Genomic DNA, 22,452 nt, shown 5'->3' on the forward strand with positions numbered 1-22,452 from the left:
GTCACCCCAGAGTCGGAAACGACTGGTGCTTGCACAAGGGACCACCTTTACCTTTTTAAGGTTATAGATGAGACTGCTATGTTGATACTCTTGTTTAGGGGTTTGGCTTCAAAGACAATGGCATTCAAGTCACTCCTTTGAAACACTGATCAGTTTTCTGTATCCTTCAGCAACTGTGGAAGACATTTATTTCTGATGTATAGATGGGGGACATGTAATCCCAGATCAATTGATTCCCCCAGCTATCAAACCTCTATTTTATCTGAACTGTGGTTGGGTTTGTTCATCCGCATCCAATCCATTACTGACCTGACACAGTTCAGGACCATTGTTATCAGATGGGGGAAAAAAGAAAGCATATTGGATAGCTGCAGCATACTGATGACACCTCATCTCAAATCTTTGGGATGACTTCTGCTTGTGGTTTCTCATAGACCTCATGTGGGAGACAAGGTTGAACATTGCAGCTCCCCGTAAGTCAACGGCCATGGGGTGGAACTGCAGACTCTTAAGCACTACCTTCTGAGATGCCGTCCAAGATTCCATTTTAAACTGTTGTATACTAATGACAAGTGTAAAGTTTTGTAGGTAGTAACATCTATGGAGTTTAAGGCCACTTAAAAATATTGGATCAAATTAAACTACACTTAGCTGTAGGTAACAAAGAACAATAGGTTTGATACCCCGCTTTTCTCTGCCTTGAGTCACAAAGCCACTTACAATAATCTTTCCCTGCCTCTCTCCACTGCAGTACTTTGTCAGGTAGGTGGGGCTGAAAGAGTTCTGAGAGACCTGGGAGTGACCCAGGGTCACCCAGCGGGCTTCATGTGGAGTGGGGAATCAAACCCAGCATTCACTGACCTTAACCACTACACCGTGCTGACTTGCTTGATTTCATGTACTCGTTATTGGTTCTTGGTGTTCAGATTGTTTGTAACCATTATTTAATTGGGGTACTATTTTTTAAGTACACCAAATTATTTGCAGTTCATAGCTCATTATTTCTTACAGCATCTTTATGATGATATAAGTTAATGTAGTCAGTGACGTGTCCAATGGCTGAAGAGCAATTCAGTTCGGGGTATGCCCAAAAAAGAATCAGTATTTTTCAGGTTCAGGTATACCAAATCCAAAAACAAATTGGTATATATTGATATTCCCAAATCCCAATATTGGTATGATATTGGGATTCGGGAAATAATCGGTATTGTTCCCTTCCCTCCGAATTGCGCTGCAGCAGTGGCACGCCTCAGCAAGTGAAGGGAAAGCATTTAAAGATACTGTGTTCTCTTTCAATACCCTCCCTTCACTCGCTGAGGCATGCCATGGTGTGACTCAAGAAGGGAAGGTATTTAAAGTTTAAATGCTTTACTTGCAGAGCCACACCACAGTGGCAGAACTCTGCGAGTCACATGCTCATCTTTTGCTTTTGCAAAGCCAAGCGATGCGCAAGGAGCCCAGAGGCAGCACAAATTCACCCAGAAGGGGGCGAATTTGTGTTGCTTTGGTCAGTAGCTGAATCAGATTCAGGTGAATAAATACCAGGAAAATAGCTTATCTGTATATTTTTTTTTTTTTGCTCAGTACTTACTGAGCGCACTTCCCCAAATTCAAGCCTGAATTCCTTGCATCTATTATTTTTATTTATTGGATTTGTAAATCACCTTATCCTGGCTAATGCCCGGCTCTAGGCAGTGTACATCAACATAAGGAAAGGAATGGTCCCCTGTGCAAGCACCATTTGTTTCCAGCTCTGGGGTGACGTTGCTTTCACAGCGTTTTCACAGCAGACTTTTTATGGGGTGGTTTGCCATTGCCTTCCCCAGTCATCTACACTTTCCCCCAGCAAGTTGGTGTCAAGTCGGCTGATTCAATAACGAGACCTTGTTGATACAAAGTAGCTAGTTTATTGATATCATTGTTCTCGACCACAAGGAGATTGAAAGACTGAGGATCATACAGTAGAATGTAATCATATAAGGTACACTTCAAAGGGATTCTTGAGGGGGGGGTGCTATGCGGGGCACATTCACACATTGATGTTACAATTTTGTTCTCAGGCCTGTTCTGGCCTTGAGCGTCTCCTCCCTCGATGCCCAGCCTGAGAAGGCACTATAATCTCTTTCACATATTCCCATTTCAAAGCAAACTACATAACAAAGGAAAGGAGGGGGGGGGAATGAGAGTTCCAACTAGCAGCATTGGCATACAGTATGGCTTTTACCCAGGATGCTTCTCTCCTGAACCAAAGATGAAGTACAGACTTGACCAGAGTTAAAGCAGACTTGACAGTTGGGTACTCATTTGACCGACCTCGGAAGGATGGAAGGCTGAGTCAACCTCGAGCCGACTACCTGAAGGTCGTGAGCAGAGCTTAGGACGGCAGTACTGCAGCTTTAACACTCTGCGTCACGGGGCTCTTACGCCAACATAATATATATATAAAATCGATAAATCCAATTAATTAAAAACAGCTCACTACCCAATAACATTCTTTGTAGCATGCAACAATTCAGCTTTCGAGGTATGGGGAGCAGAAAATCTCCTTTGGAGAGGGGAGAAAGGGGATGCCAGCCCAAGAATTACCACTGTCCTCAAGCATCTCTGCTTTGCAGGCCCTGCTGAATCACAGAAGATCCCGCAGGGCTCTAGTATCTTCCAGCAGAGCATTCCACCAGGTTGGGGCCAGGACTGAAAAAGTCCTGGCCTCGTTGAAGACAGCCAGATCTCTTTGGGGCCAGGGAGCACCAGTAGATTTTGACCTGTAGCACCATTAATTTATACCGGTTGTAAATTATTTCCTTAACTTAAATTCATGAATTTGTATTTTAACTGTATTTTATTGTATTAATTGTCTTTTATTGTTATATCATGGTATATGTATCAGGTCTTGTAAGCCGCCCTGAGCCTGCCTTGGCGGGGAGGGCGGGATATAAATAAATTTATTATTATTAGATTTTGACCTGTAGAGCGTAGTGCTCTTCCAAGGACATAGCGGAGGAGGCGATCACATAACTACGTGGGTCCCTGACCGCTCGAGGCCTTAAAGGTCATAACCAGAACCTTGAATCTAACTCAGCACTCAACCAGAAGCCAGTGTAGCTGGTGCAGCACAGGCAGAATATGTGCCGTTCGTGGTGTTCCCATCAGGATTCCGTTGGAGTTTCTAGGTCAAAATCAAGGGCAGGCCAGCGTAGAGCAAGTTACAGTAGTCTAGCCTGGAGGTGATTGTCTCCTGGATTACTGTGGCTAGGTCCGAGCAAGGCAGGAGGGGAGCCAGTTGCCTAGCTAGGCATAGATGGAAGAACCTAGCTGCAAAATGTCTTGCGTACTCTGAACTGTGTGAAAACCTCTTTTAAGTACCATCCCTTTCTTCTGTTTTCAGGCCCCAACTGCTTTGCAGAAACTACAGTCATTCCAGCAGGTCGAGAGGTGAAGACTGATGAATGCACGATATGCCACTGTACTTACGAAGAAGTTACTTGGCGAATTGAACGGCAAGCAATGTGTACCAGACACGAATGCAAGCAAATCTAGAACTGCAACTTCAGTGGACTCAGATGATTTTTTATAAAATATTTCCATGTGCCACATGATCTTTAGGGAAACGAGAAGAGACATCAAACAAAACCAAGTTTCTTTTTGAGGACAAAGCAGCTGCAGAAACTTTCTTTTCCCACAGTAAAATAAGCCTGCGGAAATCAAAGACGGTTTGGACTTAAAAGTTCGTGTACTATTAAAATGTGTTATATTTCCACAGTGAGTACTTTAAAGTACACTCTATCAAAGATGATATTATTTCTATAATCTCATTATAGAGTTTAAAAATGTTTTATATAGATGATACAGATTAAAATACTATAAATGGTTGACTGTCTTCTTGCATACCTGGCCATGCCTCAAATAAAAATACTCTTTTATGATATAAGCTATTTTTGTGTGAGCAACAATAGGCATGGAAAAAAGAACTCTAAACATTATTTCTTGGAGGCTTACTTCAAGTGTTTTATAAAGGGTGTTACCCTCACCTACTCGAATCAAAGGGGGCATTATTTGTTGATTTCACTAATAGGATGGTCATGTGCAGAAACAGGTCAAATTCTCTTCCCTTCGATGGAGAATATTGATTGCACCAGCAGGAGTATATTGTAGGAGGAACTGACTTGCCCTGTGACCTGTTTGATAATCTTAACTAATTCTGCCTTTCTGGTTTACATCAGTTTCATCGCCCATCATTAAACTGAAAGATTATAATTTGTAAATTTATCATGATTTATCATTGAATGAGGTGTGAATAAAGAAGAATAATTTCCACTGCTCTTTTATTTTTAGCATTGATCAAAAGTAATTACTATTCTCAGTATTCAAGGAGTGGAAGGTAAGTCATTCTACTTCAGTTATCCAATAATACTGTACTACGTGGCATTATCACCATCAATAAAAACAGGTTGCTTGCCTGTAATTTATGATCTTCGAGTGGTCACCTGTGAAGTCACACACTTGGGTTCTGAGCCCTGCTTGAATCCAGCCCCGGAGACTCCCATAGCAACGTCAGCGTTTAAACATATACATTATCCCATATAACATATACATTATTCCAGATAATATACATTATCCCAGGCCACCATTCACGGTGTCCTCTTAAAGGGACCATGATACCTTCAATGGCTACATCTCCAAAAGCCAAGGAAATATAGTCATTTTGTTGTGTTGAAAATGTGTGTTGTCATGGACCCCTTGCAGAGATTTTTCGGTTTTATTTATTCGTACAGTCTTTTAGTTACTTTCCCCCCCAAAATGCTCAAGGCAGCATCCCAATCCTTCAATAATTACAGCAATGTTAACTGCAGTAATTAGTTCACACTTCTGTCAGATAATGACTAAACTGTAAAACCAAAGAACTTGACTGAATAGAATCTAACCAGGCAATGACTGTTGTAAATGGTCTCACACAATGTATTGCATCATTTCCGTCATCTGCCCATAAAAAATAAGGGAGTAAGAATGCAATCAAAAGGAGTGCAACAGCAGTCTAGATCAGGAGTGGCCAAACTGTGGCTTGGGAGCCACGTGTGGCTCTTTCACACATATTGTGTGGCCCTCAAAGCCCCCACTGCTCCATTGGCTAACTCAAAGAAAGCATTTGTCTCTTTAAATCACTTCTCCAAGCCAAGCCAGCTGGCGGCTTGGGAATGCACAAAGTTAAAGCTGCTTTCTTTCTACCTCTCCCTCCTTACCCCATCTGTTTTCCTTCCTTCTCCTTCCTTCCTTCCTGACATTCATGTCTTGTGGCTTTTACACTAAGCGGGTTTGGCCTCCCCTGGTCTAGATGACCCATTGATTAAAGGCACCCCACAGCATCATTCAGTTGTGCCAGTAAGGAATGGAAGAATCACACAATTAGTTATGCGTATCCAAAGAGGATGGCTATTGGTTTCTGAAACGCTTCTCAGAAGCCACTACAAAGAGAAAAAGTCCACAATTCAATTACTTCTCCCTCACCCACCCATCTTTGATACAGCCTAAACAAGGCCCGAAACAGTTTTCTGTACTATGTTGATGATGAAAGAACATTGCTACGACGACTTCTGAGAAGATGCCATCCAGGATGTAAAAAGGTTTCTGCCATATATTATTGTGAATGTCAGGATGATTATCTTCTGCAGAGATCACAGTTGACATAATTCCAGTGTAACAGTTTACATTCTCAAGTCCCAATCATTTGTATACTCCTTCCTTTTAAAAAAACAGTCCCTCGAGCAGCGTTCCCCAACATGAGGTGCCTGTAGACAGGCCCATAGCTACGGCGGGGGGGGGGGGGGGCGGGTGGCCGGTCCACCCAAGCCCCCCTTCCACTTGTACAGCTGCTCCTTTCTCCGCCGCCACTCTCCCCATGCTTTTGCTTCCCCTGTTTTTGCCTCCCCCGCTCTCGCCACCCGTTTTCACCATCCCTTCTCCCCGCTGCCCATTTTCGCTGCCCCCACTCTCCTCGCCACTCTTGCTGCCCCGTTTTCACCCCCCCCCCGCTCTCCCTGCTGCTCTCGCTGCCTGTTTTCACCAGCCCTTCTCCCCGCTGCCCATTTTCGCTGCCCCCCGCTCTCCCCACCACTCTTGCTGCCCCGTTTTTGTCTCCCTTGCTCTCCCCCTGCTCTTCTGCCCCGTTTTCGCCAACCCCCGCTCTCCCCATTGCTCTTGCCACCCTTGCTGCTGCTGCTGCCACTCCCCTTTTTAATTTATTTTTAAAGTGTGTGATGCCATTTTGGGCCCCAGGGCCCCTTCACCTAAAATTTTATTCCCTGCCCCCCCCCCCCTAAAATGTTCTGGCTACAGGCCTGCCTGTAGACACCATAACAACCAACCACCAGTACTCTTCCTCTGACTTTTCAGAAGATGAGCAGGATCACTGTAAAGCAGGGCTTGTTGTTAGCTGCCCTCATTCCAATGAAAGCATCCTTCCACAGTTGCAACCCCTGGAAGATCAGGCCTGTGATTCCATTGCTACCTTCAGACTTTCCTTAGCGTTATTCCTTCTTCTCTTCTTTTCCTTCCCTTCCCAGAATTTCCTTCACTTCTGTTTTTATTCCTCTTCTGCTATTCTTTTTGCAAAGCGAGAAGGGAGGGGATTGTGTTTGGACAAGCCTCCTGCAGCAGCCATTTTGGGGTCGCCTTCTCCACCCCTTCTCAAAATCGCGAAGGTGACAGGCTCTAAAAGTTTGGGGATCCTAGCCGTAGGCATTGCAAGAAGGGAAAACACATCTCTTCTCTGGCCATTTCCCCATTTTTATTTATTTATTTATTTGGGATTTATATCCCGCCCTTCCCACGGATGGCTCAGGGCGGCTTCCAACAATTAATCAACATAAAATTAATCCCATGCCAAAATCTCTCTCGCTCCATCCAATCAGCTGTTTTCCCAGGCAATGTGAAAAGATACAGGCAAGCACAAGCTAGGTCTTACTAAGTCAACTACGTTGGCAGGGGCATACTTAAAAATGGAGCAGATTTGGTGGCAAAGATGACCCTTCAGGGAATCATGACTGACGGCACCTCCCTGCTGAACAGATACTCAGCATATGCTAAGGAAGGCCTCAGCCTGTGGGAGAATGCATCCAGCCCCGATCCCTGCACCTCCCAAGCAAGCTGTCTCTCCTGTCCCAACCCAAATTCATATCTTTTAAAAAACTCAAGCTTACAAGTTCCATTTTTTGAAATAAAGCTCTGGAAACATCTACAACTTCACCACCTTGGGGGTTGACGTGGGAGTGTTCCCTCCCCCCTTCTTCGTTACAATCTGGGTTAATTCCAAGACAAGTTTGAACATCTGAAGCTGCCTTCTACTGAATCAGACCCTCGGTCCATCAAATTCAGTATTGTCTACTCAGACTGGCAGCGGCTCTCCAGGGTCTCCAGCTGAGGTTTTTCATGCCTATTTGCCTGGACCCTTTTTTGGAGATGCCGGGGATTGAACCTGGGACCTTCTGCTTCCCAAGCAGATGCTCTACCACTGAGCCACCGTCCCTAAGTTTGCTATCTCCGTGTGAGGAAGACCCATTTTTGGCACCTTTCCTAAGTGTCCCTTGTTAATGAGGCAGCTAAAACGACGGTTTTCAGCACAGCAGCAGCATAGATGAACGTTGTGTAAAGCGATAACACGTCACATTATTTTGTTTCCAGTCCTTTTTTAATCAGTCCTTGTACTGAATGTACTTGCTTTCTCTGCCCCTTGACATTGTCGACACCTGAGTTTCCCAGTGTTCTGCGTAGTCACAGTCAACTGGTCTCCATTAGTCTGCTCACAGAGCTCAGGGTTGCTTTATTTGCTTGCTTGAATTAACAAAGCCTGCTTCTTTTTATTCTGCATCGCAGAAAGGCTCCTTTCACCGCAGGATCATTTCAGCCAGTAGCCATGTTGGTCTGCAGTAGAAAAATTAGATCTGAGTTCAGAAGCGCCTTAGGGACAGACGCGTTTCTGGGTCCAAGGGTCAAATCTCCCTACTGCTAGCAAAATCAATTCACAGGATCCATCTCAGCACCTTTAGTGTCATCTGCAAACTTGGCTACAGTGATTCTACTGTATTCATAGATGTTGCAGATTCAATACTGATGCTTTAGAAACTGGTCTGCTTATTTCCCTGCATTGCAATGGGAAAGCTTTATCTGTATCACCAGCTTCTTGATTTGCTAATTCAGGAGAGGCGTATCTTCTTACCTTGTAAATTTCCACTAGCAAGGGACTTGGGCAAACGTTTGTTCAATGTCCAGACGTGTAACGTCTTATGAACCCCATAACCACTTGTTTCTTGAGATCCTCCGAGAATTCTAAAAGGTTCACAAGTCTCTTTGTGTAAATAATACACTAATGGGATAAATAAAGGCAGCCTACTTTCTTGGTGTGGTGCTGATTGCACATTACCTGAATAAATGCACGTGTTTGCTAACCCTTTGTTAAGTCACCCATAAGTCCTCCACGTGCACCTGCTGGAATGGCCTTGGGTCAGCCATAGCTCTCGTAGGAGTTGTCCTTGAAAAGGGCAGCTTCTGGGAAAGCTCTCACAGCCCCACCCACCTCACAGGGTGTCTGTTGTGGGGAGGGGGGGAAAGTAAAGGAGTTTGTGACCGCTCTGAGACTCTGAGCTTCAGAGTATAGGGCAGGATATAAATCCAATATCATCTTCTTCTATTATCCCTAGGCTTACCAAATCCAGGTTGGGAAACTCCTGAAGATTTGGGGGTGGAGCCTGGGGAAGGGAGGGACCTCAGCGGGGTGCAATGCCACAGACCCCACCCTCCAAAGCATCCATTTTCTCCAGGGGAACTGATCTCTGCAGTCTGGAGATGAGTCGTAATTCCAGGGAATCCCTAGGTTCCGCCCAGAGGCTGGCATCCCTGATTATTCCCTAGTTCTAAAAGACTGTGGGAAGGGGTATACAAATAACACCTGCAGCAGCGGCTTCTGAATTATGGCATGGGAATTTGCACATTATTTTTGGTAGCCAATCACCATATTACCAGGATTGCCCATCTGTCACAAAGAAGAAGAAGATGATGATATTGGATTTATATCCCGCCCTCCACTCCGAAGAGTCTCAGAGCGGCTCACAATCTCCTTTACCTTCCCCCCCACAACAGACACCCTGTGAGATAGATGAAGATATTGGATTTATATCCCGCCCTCCACTCCAAAGAGTCTCAGAGCAGCTCACAATCTCCTTTCCCTTCCTCCCCCACAACAGACACCTTGTGAGGTAGATGACGATATTGGATTTATATCCCGCCCTCCACTCTGAAGAGTCTCAGAGCGGCTCACAATCTCCTTTACCTTCCTCCCCCACAACAGACACCCTGTGAGGTAGATGAAGATATTGGATTTATATCCCGCCCTCCACTCCGAAGAGTCTCAGAGCGGCTCACAATCTCCTTTACCTTCCCCACAACAGACACCCTGTGAGGTAGACGAAGATATTGGATTTATATCCCGCCCTCCACTCCGAAGAGTCTCAGAGCAGCTCACAATCTCCTTTACCTTCCTCCCCCACAACAGACACCCTGTGAGGTGGGTGGGGCTGGAGAGGGCTCTCACAGCAGCTGCCCTTTCAAGGACAACCTCTGCCAGAGCTCTGGCTGACCCAAGGCCATTCCAGCAGGTGCAAGTGGAGGAGTGGGGAATCAAACCCGGTTCTCCCAGATAAGAGTCTACACACTTAACCACTGCACCAAACTGGCTCTCCTGAAGGAAAGAGGAAATTGCATCAAACTGAAGGGAAATGCATCAATGAGCACAGGGGTAAATTTAAAGGTAACGGTAATTCCCTTTGCAAGCACCAGTCGTTTCTGACTCTGGGGTGATGTTGCTTTCACGTTTTTGTGGCAGACTTTTTTACGAGGTGGTTTGCCATTGCCTTCCCCAGTCATCTACACTTTCCCCCCAGCAAGCTGGATCCTCATTTTACCGACCTCGGAAGGATGGAAGGCTGAGTCAACCTTGAGCCGGCTACCTGAACCCAGGTTCCGCTGGGATCGAACTCAGATCGTGAGCAGAGCTTGGACTGCAGTACCGCAGCTTGCCACTCTGCGCCACGGCGTAAATTTATATAGACCCCTAATTTTCCTTTGTAGTAAGCTTCTTAAATATCCCCTTGAAATCAAGGAAGAGTGATTGTGAACATGAATATAGATTGCAGATTAGTAATACTCCCTTTAAAATTAGGTCATTTGAGATTAATAATTAGGTACTGCGGACTGCAGTACCGCAGCTTGCCACTCTGCGCCACGGCGTAAATTTATATAGACCCCTAATTTTCCTTTGTAGTAAGCTTCTTAAATATCCCCTTGAAATCAAGGAAGAGTGATTGTGAACATGAATATAGATTGCAGATTAGTAATACTCCCTTTAAAATTAGGTCATTTGAGATTAATAATTAGGCGGCAAACGTCGTGCCTAATAACATACATTTTAATTCCACTAAAAACAGCGGTATGTAGGTGTGAGACTCAATCCAGAACTGCGACCTTGTACACTTAGCCAAAACTCTACTGAAATAAAACAAACTACATTCAGCCTGTTCTCTTCTCAATCCACGGTCCTGAGTCTGGAAGTAGCAGGAGGCAACTAGTAGTACATTATTTTGGCTCGCATGAAATCTCTTGGGTAAGACAAAGTCCCGTGTTTTTTAGATTCCAGATGCTGACGTCTCCCCTCCCCTACAAAAGCATGCTTTTGTTGAACCGGTAGTCATGTGGAAATTGGAGAGAACGTGCACAAGACATATTTTACAGAGCTCCTTACACATCTCCAACTCTCTCTCTCTCTCTCTCTCCAATTTTAGACAATACAGTTGTGACACCAGCAGATTTCTTCATATACTCTCAAGTGGAATATTTTCAGGTTGTTGAAAGGAACCCTTTACGATGTCATCGCTCTCGTGATTTTTACTAGAATGTCCTGCTTTTTACCTAGAACTTCCCCTATTATTTATACCCTGAGCTCTCCTTGACCACACCATTCTCTCAGTGGCAGACCAAGGATGTTCCTTCCTTGGGTTTGCTTGTTCTAACATGCCAGCAGCTGTTGACAATGTGGCTCCAGGGTTTCATAACAGGCACTGAAGCCTTGCATTGGACTGGATTCTAGCTTCCTTTGTAGAAAGAAAGTGACCTTACCGGTTGATGGCTGTTCAGTTTCTTGTTTTGTTGTTCAGTCGCACTGTCGAATCCGATTCTTTGCGACCTCATGGACCAAGTCACGCCAGGCCCTCCTGTCTTCCACCATCCTCCGAAGCCGCTCAAATTCATGTTTGTTACTTCAGTAACGCTGTCCAGCCATCTCATCTTTTGCCGTCCCCTTCTTTTGCCTTCTGTCTTTCCCAGCATCAGGATCTTCTCCAGGGAGTGCTCCCTTCTCATTTGGTGGCCAAAGTATTTTGAGTTTCAGCTTCATCATCTGACCTTCCAGGGAACAGTCTGGGTTGATTTCCCTTAGGACTGACTGATTTGATCTTGCAGTCCAAGGGACTCTCAAGAGTCTTCTCCAGCACCATATCTCAAAAGCATCTATTCTTCTGCGCTCGGCCTTCCTTATGGTCCAGCTCTCACAGCCATACATTACTACTGGGAATACCATCTCTTTGACTATATGGACTTCTTGTTGGCAGGGTGATGTCTCTACTTTTTATTATATTGCCTAAGTTCGCCATAGCTGTCCTCCCAAAGAGCAAATGTCTTTTAATTCCATGGCTACAGTCACCATCTGCAGTGATCTTGGATCCCAGAAATGTGAAGTCTGTCCCTACTTCCATGCCCTTCTATTTGCCAAGGTGTGATGAGGCCAGATGCCATGATCTTAGTTTTCTTGATGTTGAGTTTCAAACCTACTTTTGTGCTCTCCTCGTCCACCAAAAAAGTCATGAGCATCTGCTCATGCTACACAATGCCACACAAACCCACGCAACTGGCTATGAGCAGCATTTTGCTGGAGGTATCAACTGCAATGCAAAAATCTAGGGTAGAAATTGAAATTACAAACTCCTAAAGGTGATTCTATCAGGTCAGCAAAAGAAGAGCAAGGCATCAGGAGTTTGCCTCTTTAGTTCAGCTATGTGAACTTTGCGAACTATCAGAAAGAACTTCAAGGATCCCATTACCTTTTCAGAGTGAAAGATCAGGGCAGCTTTTCAACTAAGAAAGGCATAGACCAGGGGTGGCCAAACTTGCTTAACGTAAGAGCCACAAAGAATACACACTAGATGTTTGAGAGCCACAAGACATGAACATCAGATATCTGAGAGCTGCAAGACTGGAAGGGAGGGAGGAAATAGATGGGGAGGGGGAAGTGGAAAGAAACCAACTTCAAATGCATTCTCCAAGCTACCAGCTGGCTTGACTTGGAGAAGTGATTTAGAAAGACAAATGCCTTCTCCAAGCTGGCCGATGGGGTGGTGGGGGCTTCAAGAGCCACTCAATATGTATGAAACAGCCACGTGTGGCTCCCGAGCCACAGTTTGGCCACCCCTGGCATAGACCAATTCCTCAGTAGCAGTTGCTCCATCTCCGGGTTTCTGCTTTCGCCGTCTCAAGCAATCGATTCCCCGCCAGTTGCCGCATGGGCGCATTTTGACCCAGGGCTTCTTTTGATTTCCCCCGCGGCTTCCTAATTTTGTTTTTTTAGAGATCAGGAAGATGTGGAGGGAAACTAGAGGGAGCTGCGGATCAAAATGCGCCCACGTGGCAACCGGTGGGGAATCGATTGCTCGAGCTGGGGAAAGCAGAAGCCCGGAGGGGGAGCAACTGGGGAATCAGTCCTATGCTACTTTTGCAGAAGAGGGGGAATCGTGGTGAGAGCCAGTTTGACGTAGTGGTTGAGTGCGCAAACTCTTATCTGGGAGAACCGGGTTTGATTCCCCGCTCCTCCACTTGCAGCTGCTGGAATGGCCTTGGATCAGCCATAGTTCTGGCAGAGGTTGTCCTTGAAAGGGCAGCTGCTGTAAAAGCTCTATCAGCCCCCCTCACCTCACAGGGTGTTGTGGGGAGAGAAGATATAGGAGATTGTAAGCTGCTCTGAGTCTCTGATTCATAGAGAAAGGCAGGGTATACAGTCTTTAGATTAGATTAGATAATTTTCCCTTGTGAATTAGAGAATTAAGGGACATGGGCAGACAAAATATTTTTCAAACAGTATTAGGGAAGTGAAACGGGCTATTGAAAATACTGATGTAATTGAGATGCAGTCAGTCTGGACTAACAGATGATGAGCTGAATCTCTGCCACCCAAAATGCTAAACGCTAAATGATTTGAAAGTCCTCTTTAAAGGGGATACACAGTACAAGAGAACGGCAGTTCCCGGAATGGGTATTTTAACATCACTCACTTTGAACACACTGCTGCATTAAAGTTCAATTAAGTGTGGCAAAGGGTAAAAAGGGCAGGCTATAAAATTATACAGTGCTAAATGATGCAGTTATGCAGTCAACTCATTTTATAAGTCAAGGACAGAAAAGAGTTCTTAAAAAAAAAAAAAAAGCAACTAGGAAGCCCCTTTGTGCTCTGCTCTGACATTTCTGAGGAAGAGTAAAGAAACATTGGATTTTGGATTCATATCCCGCCCTATACTCTGAATCTCAGAGTCTCAGAGCGGTCACCTTTACCTTCCCTCCCCGCCCATAACAGACACCCTGTGAGGTAGGTGAGGCTGAGAGGGCTCTCCCAGCAGCTGCCCTTTCAAGGACAACCTCTGCCAGAGCTATGGCTGACCCAAGGCCATTCCAGCAGGTGCAAGTGGAGGAACATATATGAACATATGAAGCTGCCTTATATTGAATCAGACCCTTGGTCCATCAAAGTTAGAATTGTCTACTCAGACTGGCAGCGGCTCTCCAGGGCCTCAAGCTGAAGTTTTTCACACCAATTTGCCTGGACCCTTTTTTGGAGATGCCAGGGATTGAACCTGGGACCTTCTGCTTCCCAAGCAGATGCTCTACCACTGAGCCACCGTCCCTCTCCTTGGGAGATCAAACCCGGTTCTCCCAGATAAGAGTCTGCGCACTTAACCACTACACCAAACTGGGTCTCCACATATTGTGGTTCTCAAACTACAACTCGTTGAGCATCGCTGTTTTATTACACATCTACTCAATAGGCACCATCCACGTTCTGCTGCTTGCAGCTAGAACTGAAAAGCATGCCACATCTTGAAAATTGTCCTAATTCATACAGCTGAGAAGAATATGCCGTTGATGGCACAACATCTGATCCTTGTTCAACAGTGTCTCCTGCAGAACCCCTGAATCCTTTCTAGAATCCTTTTGCCCACTTATTATAGCCTAGACTTTGATTCATTGCTGCTCTCTGCACATGTCCTTGGAAGACTTTAATTCTGAAGGTTTCGCTTAAAGTAAAGCTCCTACAACTTTTTCACAAAAAACATAACACATATTTCCACTCAAGTCTCGTTTTATTTCTCGCATCGGATTTGGAACTCACTGACAAATTATCCGTTGGCCGCATGGAACGGTTTACCTGCTCGTTTTCTTTATTCCCTACTCTGAGCAAGTTTTGGTGCTGAAACCCCATCAAGGGTGTGACTGAAATACACAAAGGAAAAACAAAACCCAGACTTGTGACAAGAAAAAAACAAAACACACAATGAATTCCCATCTGGCATACGTCCAAATAACTCATTTGCTGATTCCAGGTGGGAAATTTTAGATTGAAATGTACTAAAAGAACTAACAGGCCCCCTACTTAAAACGCTTCTCAAAATCAATCTTTTTCTATTACAAAACAGCGAGAACCCTTTAAAAAGGGCAAGCAAATTACAACGCGGGAACATCTGACTCACCAACACTATAGGTAGGAACATAACCGAAGGTTAAAATGAAGAAGCAAAATGACATGACATTTTCAACAGAATGTTTTGCGCAGGAGGATGGAAACGAGGCAGCATCCCAGAGCCAGTGATGGCAAACCACTCCGCAAAGCCCTAGCAGCTGTGCGAACACAAGGCCGGTTTTCTTGCTGAAGAAAAGCCTCCAGGAGGGCGGAGAGTAAGAAGGGGACAAAACAGTTTGCATTCTAAAGCATTAACTTGGAGACTGCTTCTAATTTTCTACACTAGCCTTACAGAAGGTGATATCAACCTTTCAAGCTCCTAGGCGCCCAGCACCGATTTTCTAGGACTCTGCAAGACCAAGAAACTATTTGTATCCAGATACACCGATTTTCACTGCATCCAGCTTGGCTATAGCGGATTCTCATCTGTACTGCTCCTGACGTGGTAATGAGAAGAACAGCACGCACCCAGTTCCCTGTCTTCAGAAGGCTTTCTACTGACACCGTGCATTGCTGGTTGGTTGATGAGAGCTGTAGGACTACCTTCCCTATGCCATACAGTTCCAGAAAGTGGAATATAAGATAAATAAGTGGTCATTGCCTGATTACTTTTCTTCGGGTGGAATGCCACCAGCTTTTCTACTTTTGAAAATGGAGGGATCTTCCTTGACCACCAAAGAGGCTATGCTCAGAATCTTGGATCCTGCAGTATGGAGAGGAACTGAGTGAGAGCGGGGAAGAAGAAGAAGACTGCAGATTTGTACCCCGCCCTTCTCTCTGAATCAGTCTCAGAGCAGCTTACAATCTCCTTCCCCCACAACAGACACTCTGTGAGGTGGGTGGGGCTGAGAGGACTCTCACAGCAGCAGCCTTTTCAAGGACAACTGCAAGAGCTATGGCTGACCCAAGGCTATTCCAGCAGGTGCAAGTGGAGGAGTGGGGAATCAAACCCGGTTCTCCCAGTTAAGTGTCCACACACTTAACCACTACACCAAACTGGCCAAGGTGTGAAAAAGCTGGCTGGATCCAACCCCAGGTCCTAAAATCTAGTCTAATTGAAGGATCCCAGAACACAGTTTATATTTTGTAACTGGTCATTCTGTTGACCATTAATTCAAATATCAGCATAGTGAATCAACCAAGAAAAGAATTTGGCCCACTGATTGTACAGTCAATAATAGGTCTATTCACATACATACATCCAGATATTTATAATACTGATGAGGACACTTACCCAGAATAGGGTATTCAAAATGGAGCTACGCAGCATAGGGTCAGATAAGTAAGGTAGTCCCCCTATGCAAGCACCAGTCATTTCCAACTCGGGTGACGTTGCTTTCACAACGTTTTCATGGCAGACTTTTTACAGGGTGGTTTGCCATTGCCTTCCCCAGTCATCTACACTTTCCCCTCAGCAAGCTGGGTCCTCATTTTACCGACCTTGGAAGGATGGAAGGCTGAGTCAACCTGGAGCTGGCTACCTGAACCAGCTTCCGCTGGGATCAAACTCAGGTCATGAGCAGAGAGTTCAGACTGCAGTACTGCAGCTTTACCACTGCGCCACGGGGCTTTCTATAGGGTCAGATAGCAGCGCATAATTAGTTCTGTTACAGCACCTCTCCGATCATAAGTGAAAGAGAAGCCTTTAAGGGGATTAGCGTTGGGACAGAGAGAAGGAAAAACACCTCATATCACTTTACAATATACGGTAAAACAAGTCAACTTTCAATGAAGACAGCTAATCAAAATGTTAAAAGATTACTGAAACGGAGCATATTTTCAGTTCCTTTCCAACGCTGGTCTTCTCCCAAGAAGTTACATTATTTTCATAATGGTTCTGAGGAAGTAATGCCTCAGGAACTTCACTAGTTTGAAGACACATCACACTTCTACATCTCGTGACTATTGATAAGCATTCGAGTCTGCTGAGATTTGTTTGAACTATCAGTGGCTTTTTCTTAAAGGGTTGTATTCACTTCAGAAATTAAATTACAACAAATGATTGATAATTACCCTATTCCACGGGGGGAAATCCTTGTGTGGAAAGAAGCAAGCATGCAAACCAACTACTGGCGTGTTCACATAGACCCCAAGGAACTAGCTGAAGGATCCCAGAACAGGTTCAATCTCCAGCGTCTCCAGTTCAAAGAACCAGGCAGGAGGTAATGTGAAAGACCCCCGTTTGAAATCCTGGAGAAGCGCCACCAGTCTGAGTAGACAATACTGACCTTAGTGGACCAAGGATCTGATTCAGTAGACGGCAGCTTCAGCTGGTGGACAGGGGTGGCCAAACTTGCTTAATGAGAGAGCCACACAGAATAAACGTCAGATGTTTGAGAGCCGCAAGGAAGGAAGGAAGGAAGGAAGGAAAACAGATGGGGAGGGAAGTGGGTTGGAAAGAAAGCAACTTTAACTTGGCTTGGAGAAGTGATTTAAAGAGAGAAATGCCTTCTCCAAGCTGGCTGACAGGGCAGTGGGGGCTGTGAGAGCCACACCATATGTGTGAAAGAGCCACTTGTGGCTCCCGAGCCACAGTTTGGCCACCCCTGTAGAAGAATATGTCTTTTGTGCATGGTGGTTATGTACAAACTCTTGCTGGCCGCTAGGGGTTCCAGAAAGGATATTTTGAAATTTGATGTCCTCACATTATTTAGTATATGGTAGCCCGCTGCCACAAAGGTTTCCATCTTTGTGAAACCAAAACTGATAAGCTATGCTTTATGAAATGCTGGTAATTCAATCCCGTGCTAAGCAAATTAATGTCTGTGTGGTTGGCTAATTCCAGAAATGACATATGTGATACGCCTGGAATTAATGTAAGCACCACCACCCCCAGTATACATTCTCTGTGTCCGTTTTTGCCACACGAGGAATCTCTATTTACTGGCGACCAGTAGATTCCAATTGAATAGAGATGAATTTCTTATTGTTCAAGCCCTCGCCCCACCCCCAATACTGCTATTTCTCCAGGGAACTTATTTTGAAATGGCATTTGACAAAGTTATTTTATACATATTGTGCTGTTTTGCTGTTTCAGCAATAAAAGTACCATTCTATTATTCTGAGTGACACCTCCCTTATTTATTTTTCATTCGTCCAAGCCTTTCATGACAAACTTGGTTCCTCAAAGCCCAAAATACAATTAACAGAGAGAGGTCTGGTTTTTCCAAACAAGTCGTTTTTATTTCTTGCTGCTTTTTCAAGCCAAAATATTTGCGCACGTAAGCTGACCCAGGCCAACTCACGCCCATCTATTAGCAACATCCAATTTAGCTCTGATCCTATTTATAATCCCATTTCACTAGGACGGCTAGGATAAACATACTCCAAATCACAGGGGCTGAACAGCAAAAAGGCAAATGCAATTTTGGGCTGTATCAACAGAAATCTAATGTCCAGATCACGTGATGTGATGGTATCGCTTTGCGCTGGTAAGACCTCACCTCTGGAGTATTGCGTTCAGTTTTGGGCACCACATTTTAAGAAGGATATAGACAAGCTGGAACAGGTCCAGAGGAGGGCGACGAAGATGGTGAGGGGTCTGGAGACCAAGTCCTATGAAGAAAGGTTGAAGGAGCTGGGGATGTTTAGCCTGGAGAGGAGGTGGCTGAGAGGTGATATGATCACCATCTTCAAGTAGTTGAAGGACTGTCATATAGAGGATGGTGTAGAATTGTTTTCTGTGGCTCCAGAATGTAGGACCAGAACCAGTGCGTTGAAATCAAATCAAGAGTTTCCGGCTCAAAGTCAGGAAGAACTTCCTGACCATTACAGCGGTTCCTCAGTGGCTTCCTGGGGGGGGAGGGGTCACTTTCCTTGGAGGTTTCTAAACAGAAGCTAGATGGCCATCTGACAGCAATGAGGATCCTGTGAATTTAGGGGAAGGTATTTGTGAGTTTCCTCCATTGTTCAGGGGGCTGGACTAGATGACCCTGGAGGACCCTTCCAACTCCATGATTCTATGATTTGACTTCTTCCCTGATTTTATCTAGAAACTGGCTCACTGACAGCCAGGGGTGGAAATCTAGCAGGAGCTCCTCTGCATATAAGGCCACATACCCCTGATGTAGCCAATCCTCCAAGAGCTTACAAGGCTCTTTTTTGTAAGCTCTTGGAGGATTGGCCTAATATGCAAAGGATCTCTTGCTAGAATTCCATCCCTGCTGACAGCTCTTTTTTGGTGGATGGGAGTTGCGAGCTACTCAAACGTTTCTTCACTTTGCAAGAATTGTTTGTCAAACTGAGATGGCTCGCAAGATGCCCTGAATCCAAAAGACAAATTGTCTCTATGAGTATCTGTAGTGGGGATGGGGGCTGTCACAAACATGCAAGCAGCAAAGAAAACATCAGTAATATATGGTATTAAACCACAATGGCAGGATACCAGAATAAAGGCTTTTAACATTTCATCAATCCATTGGGAAGAGAGGGACGGGGCTGGACTAGATGTTTGGTTTGTTTTAAAAGAGAGATTAAGTGTACTGGATCTTAAAGATGGGGCTGGAAGTGCTGGCAAAAATGGATTTACACCCCCCCACCCCCGGCTCTGACCCTCCCAAAGATAATGGCAAATATTATTTTATTTTTATTTTATTTAGTATGCTTATATTCCACCCTTTCTCATAGCGAGCTCAGGGCGGATTACAACATAAATTGAACAATAAAAACCTACAATTTAAAATTAAAACAATACAATAAAAACCAAAACGATACAATAATACAACGAAATAAAGCGCATCGCTGGCGAGAAGGGCACATTTCACAAGATACAGAAGTTTTTGGCCCAAGAAAAGGGACGGTGTTAATAAGATTCCGCACCATAATAAGGCTGTAAAGCATGATGTCACAACAAGGGAGGCCAACTGATGGAATAGTGGCTGGAATAGGACACCCGCTGCCTCAACCAAAAGCCCGGTGGAATAGCTCCATCTTGCAGGCCCTTCAAAATGATAGTAATGATCCAGGGTAGGGCCTGGATCTCCATAAGGAGCTCCATAGGGAGCTGACAGGGGCCAAAGCCGAGAAAGCCCTGGCCCTGGTCGAGGCAAAACGGACATCCTTCGGGCCCCCAAGCAACTGGCTGTCATCTGCTTCCTTCTCCCTCTCTCTTGCTTTCTTCTGCATAACAGCTTGCTTTGCAAAGCTTGCTCAATTGCACAGGAGCTACAGAGCAAAACCCCTATTTTCTCCATTGGCTGAGGCTCCTCTCTTGGGGAGGAAGGGAGGAGGAATAGCTTGCTTTGCCAGGTTCTCTTAATTGCACACCAGAGCTACTGAACCAAGCCTCTCTTTCTTCTATTGGCTGAGGCTCCCCAGTCCCCTGGGGAAGGAAGGAAAGAGCCAGAGCTTCCTTTGCCCAGTTCCCTGGATCCCATTGGAGAAATACAAAGAAAGCATCTTTAAAACCAATGAGTGCTAACGTATATATGCGTGTGTGTTTGTCTGTGTCCTCTATAAAGTTTATATCTCTGCTACCTAATCTTAAATAACATATGGCCCAACCCGACATAGCCTGGCCCAACAAGGTCTCATTTATGTCAGATCCGTCCTCATAACAAATAAGTTCAACACCCCTGGACTAAAGGGTTGACATGACAGAGGGTTATAAGTAAGTAAGTAAAATTTTATTTGTATCCCGCCCTCCCCCGCCGTAGCAGGCTCAGGGCGGCTAACAACATAATGACCAATGGTACATTAATAAATGAAATTTTGCACGGAGTGGAGAGAGTTCAGAGAAATTTTTCACCCTCTCCCAAAATACTAGAACTCAAGGACATCCAATGAACCTCATGGACAATAGGCTCAAGATGAACAAAAGGAAACACTACTTTACACACTGATTAAAACATGGAATTGGCTGCCAGAAGTGGTAGTGATGGCCACAGAAATAAACGGCTTTAAAAGAAAATTAGATGGATTCATGGAAAATAAGTCTATCGATGGCTACTAGCCAGGGTGATGGCTACTACCTCCACCTTCACAGGCACTAAGCCTCTGAATCCCAGGGCCAGAAAATAACATCAGGAGAAGTTGGCTGTCCAGAGGAACTGGTTGCTCCCTGTGTGAGACAGGATGGTGGTCTAGAGGGACCACTGGTCTGATCCAGCAGGACTTTTCTGATGTTCTAATGAAGGCCTCAGCCTCTAACCCGTTGTTGGCCCTCCAGAGGAACTGGTTGGCCCCTGTGTGAGACAGGATGCTGGACTAGAGGGACCACTGGTCTGATCCAGCAGGGCTGTTCTGATGTTCTAATGAAGGCCTCAGCCTCTATCCCGTTGTTGGCCCTCCAGAGGAACTGGTTGGCCACTGTCCGAGACAGGATGCTGGACTAGAGGGACCACTGGTCTAATCCAGCAGGGCTCTTCTGATGTTCTAATGAAGGCCTCAGCCTCTATGCCCTGTTGTCGGTCCATCAGAGGAACTGGTTGTTCCCTGTGTGAGACAGGATGCTGGACTAGAGGGACCGCTGGTCTGATCCACAAGGCTCTTCTGATGTCCTTATGAAGGCCTCCACCTCTGTGTCCTTTTGGTGGCCCTCCAGAGGTGATGGTTGGCCCCTGTGTAAGACAGGGTGCTGGACTAGATGGACCCTTACTGGTCTGATCCAGCCGGACTGCTCTTATGTTAAGTGTACAACATACAAAGAGTAGCACGGCAGAAAAGAACGAGGAAACAAAAAGCAAAAAGCCCCACGTGAACCAGCTTCTATATCCAATTACATAACAAGAAAAACCATTCAAATATAAATAATTGTATTTAACATATATTGCTTTCATCAAAACTACCATAATAGTCCTTTGACCAAAAGGACGCATTTACACCAAGAGTTCTTTTCCTTTATATGGTAAAATTGTCCAGCTCTTCCATGTAATCCTGGTGTGATATTCCCAATGATGAATGTCTCTCAATGGATGCAGCCAAATTTTCAAAGAAGGAAGGACAAGGTTGTACTAATTCAAGCTTTGGGTGGTTCAGTTAGAAAACATTTGGGCTATGATTGCCTTTGCTTTAAGAATTTGCTAAGAGGTGTATTGCAGCTTGAAGAAGCTCTTTGCCAAGATGTCTATTACAGCTTGAATATGCTCTCTACCAAGAGGTTTATTGCAGCTTGAAAAAGTCTCTGCCAAGAGGTCTTTTACAGCTTGAAAAAGCTTTTGCGAAACCAGGGTGTTAGTACAACCTTGTCCTTTCTTCTTTGAAAATTTGGCTGCATCCACTGAGAGACATTCATCATTTGGAATATCACACCAGGATTACATGGAAAAGCTGGACAATTTAACCATATAAAGGAAAAGAACTCTTGGTGTAAATGCTTCCTTTTGTTCAAAGGACTGAGTATTATGGTTGTTTTGATGAAAGCAATATAAGAAGAAGAAGATGATATTGGATTTATATCCCGCCCTCCACTCCGAAGAGTCTCAGAGCGGCTCACAATCTCCTTTCCCTTCCACCCCCACAACAGACACCCAGTGAGGTAGATGAAGATATTGGATTTATATCCCGCCCTCCACTCCGAAGAGTCTCAGAGCGGCTCACAATCTCCTTTCCCTTCCACCCCCACAACAGACACCCAGTGAGGTAGATGAAGATATTGGATTTATATCCCGCCCTCCACTCCGAAGAGTCTC

General features: G+C 45.0%; 1 protein-coding gene across 1 annotated transcript in view; it reads left to right on the forward strand.

Annotated features, from left to right (window-relative positions):
* VWC2 (von Willebrand factor C domain containing 2) overlaps positions 1-3,928 on the forward strand; it is a 127,428-nt gene extending 123,500 nt beyond the window's left edge. The window contains exon 3 of the mRNA XM_060247774.1: positions 3,386-3,928. Coding sequence (XP_060103757.1) covers positions 3,386-3,537 — 152 coding nt within the window. The 3' untranslated portion in view covers positions 3,538-3,928. The remainder of the gene's footprint in view (positions 1-3,385) is intronic.
* The last annotated feature ends 18,524 nt before the right edge of the window (positions 3,929-22,452 follow it).

Source organism: Heteronotia binoei, chromosome 10 (assembly GCF_032191835.1).
Source record: "Heteronotia binoei isolate CCM8104 ecotype False Entrance Well chromosome 10, APGP_CSIRO_Hbin_v1, whole genome shotgun sequence".
Lineage (NCBI taxonomy): Eukaryota > Metazoa > Chordata > Lepidosauria > Squamata > Gekkonidae > Heteronotia > Heteronotia binoei.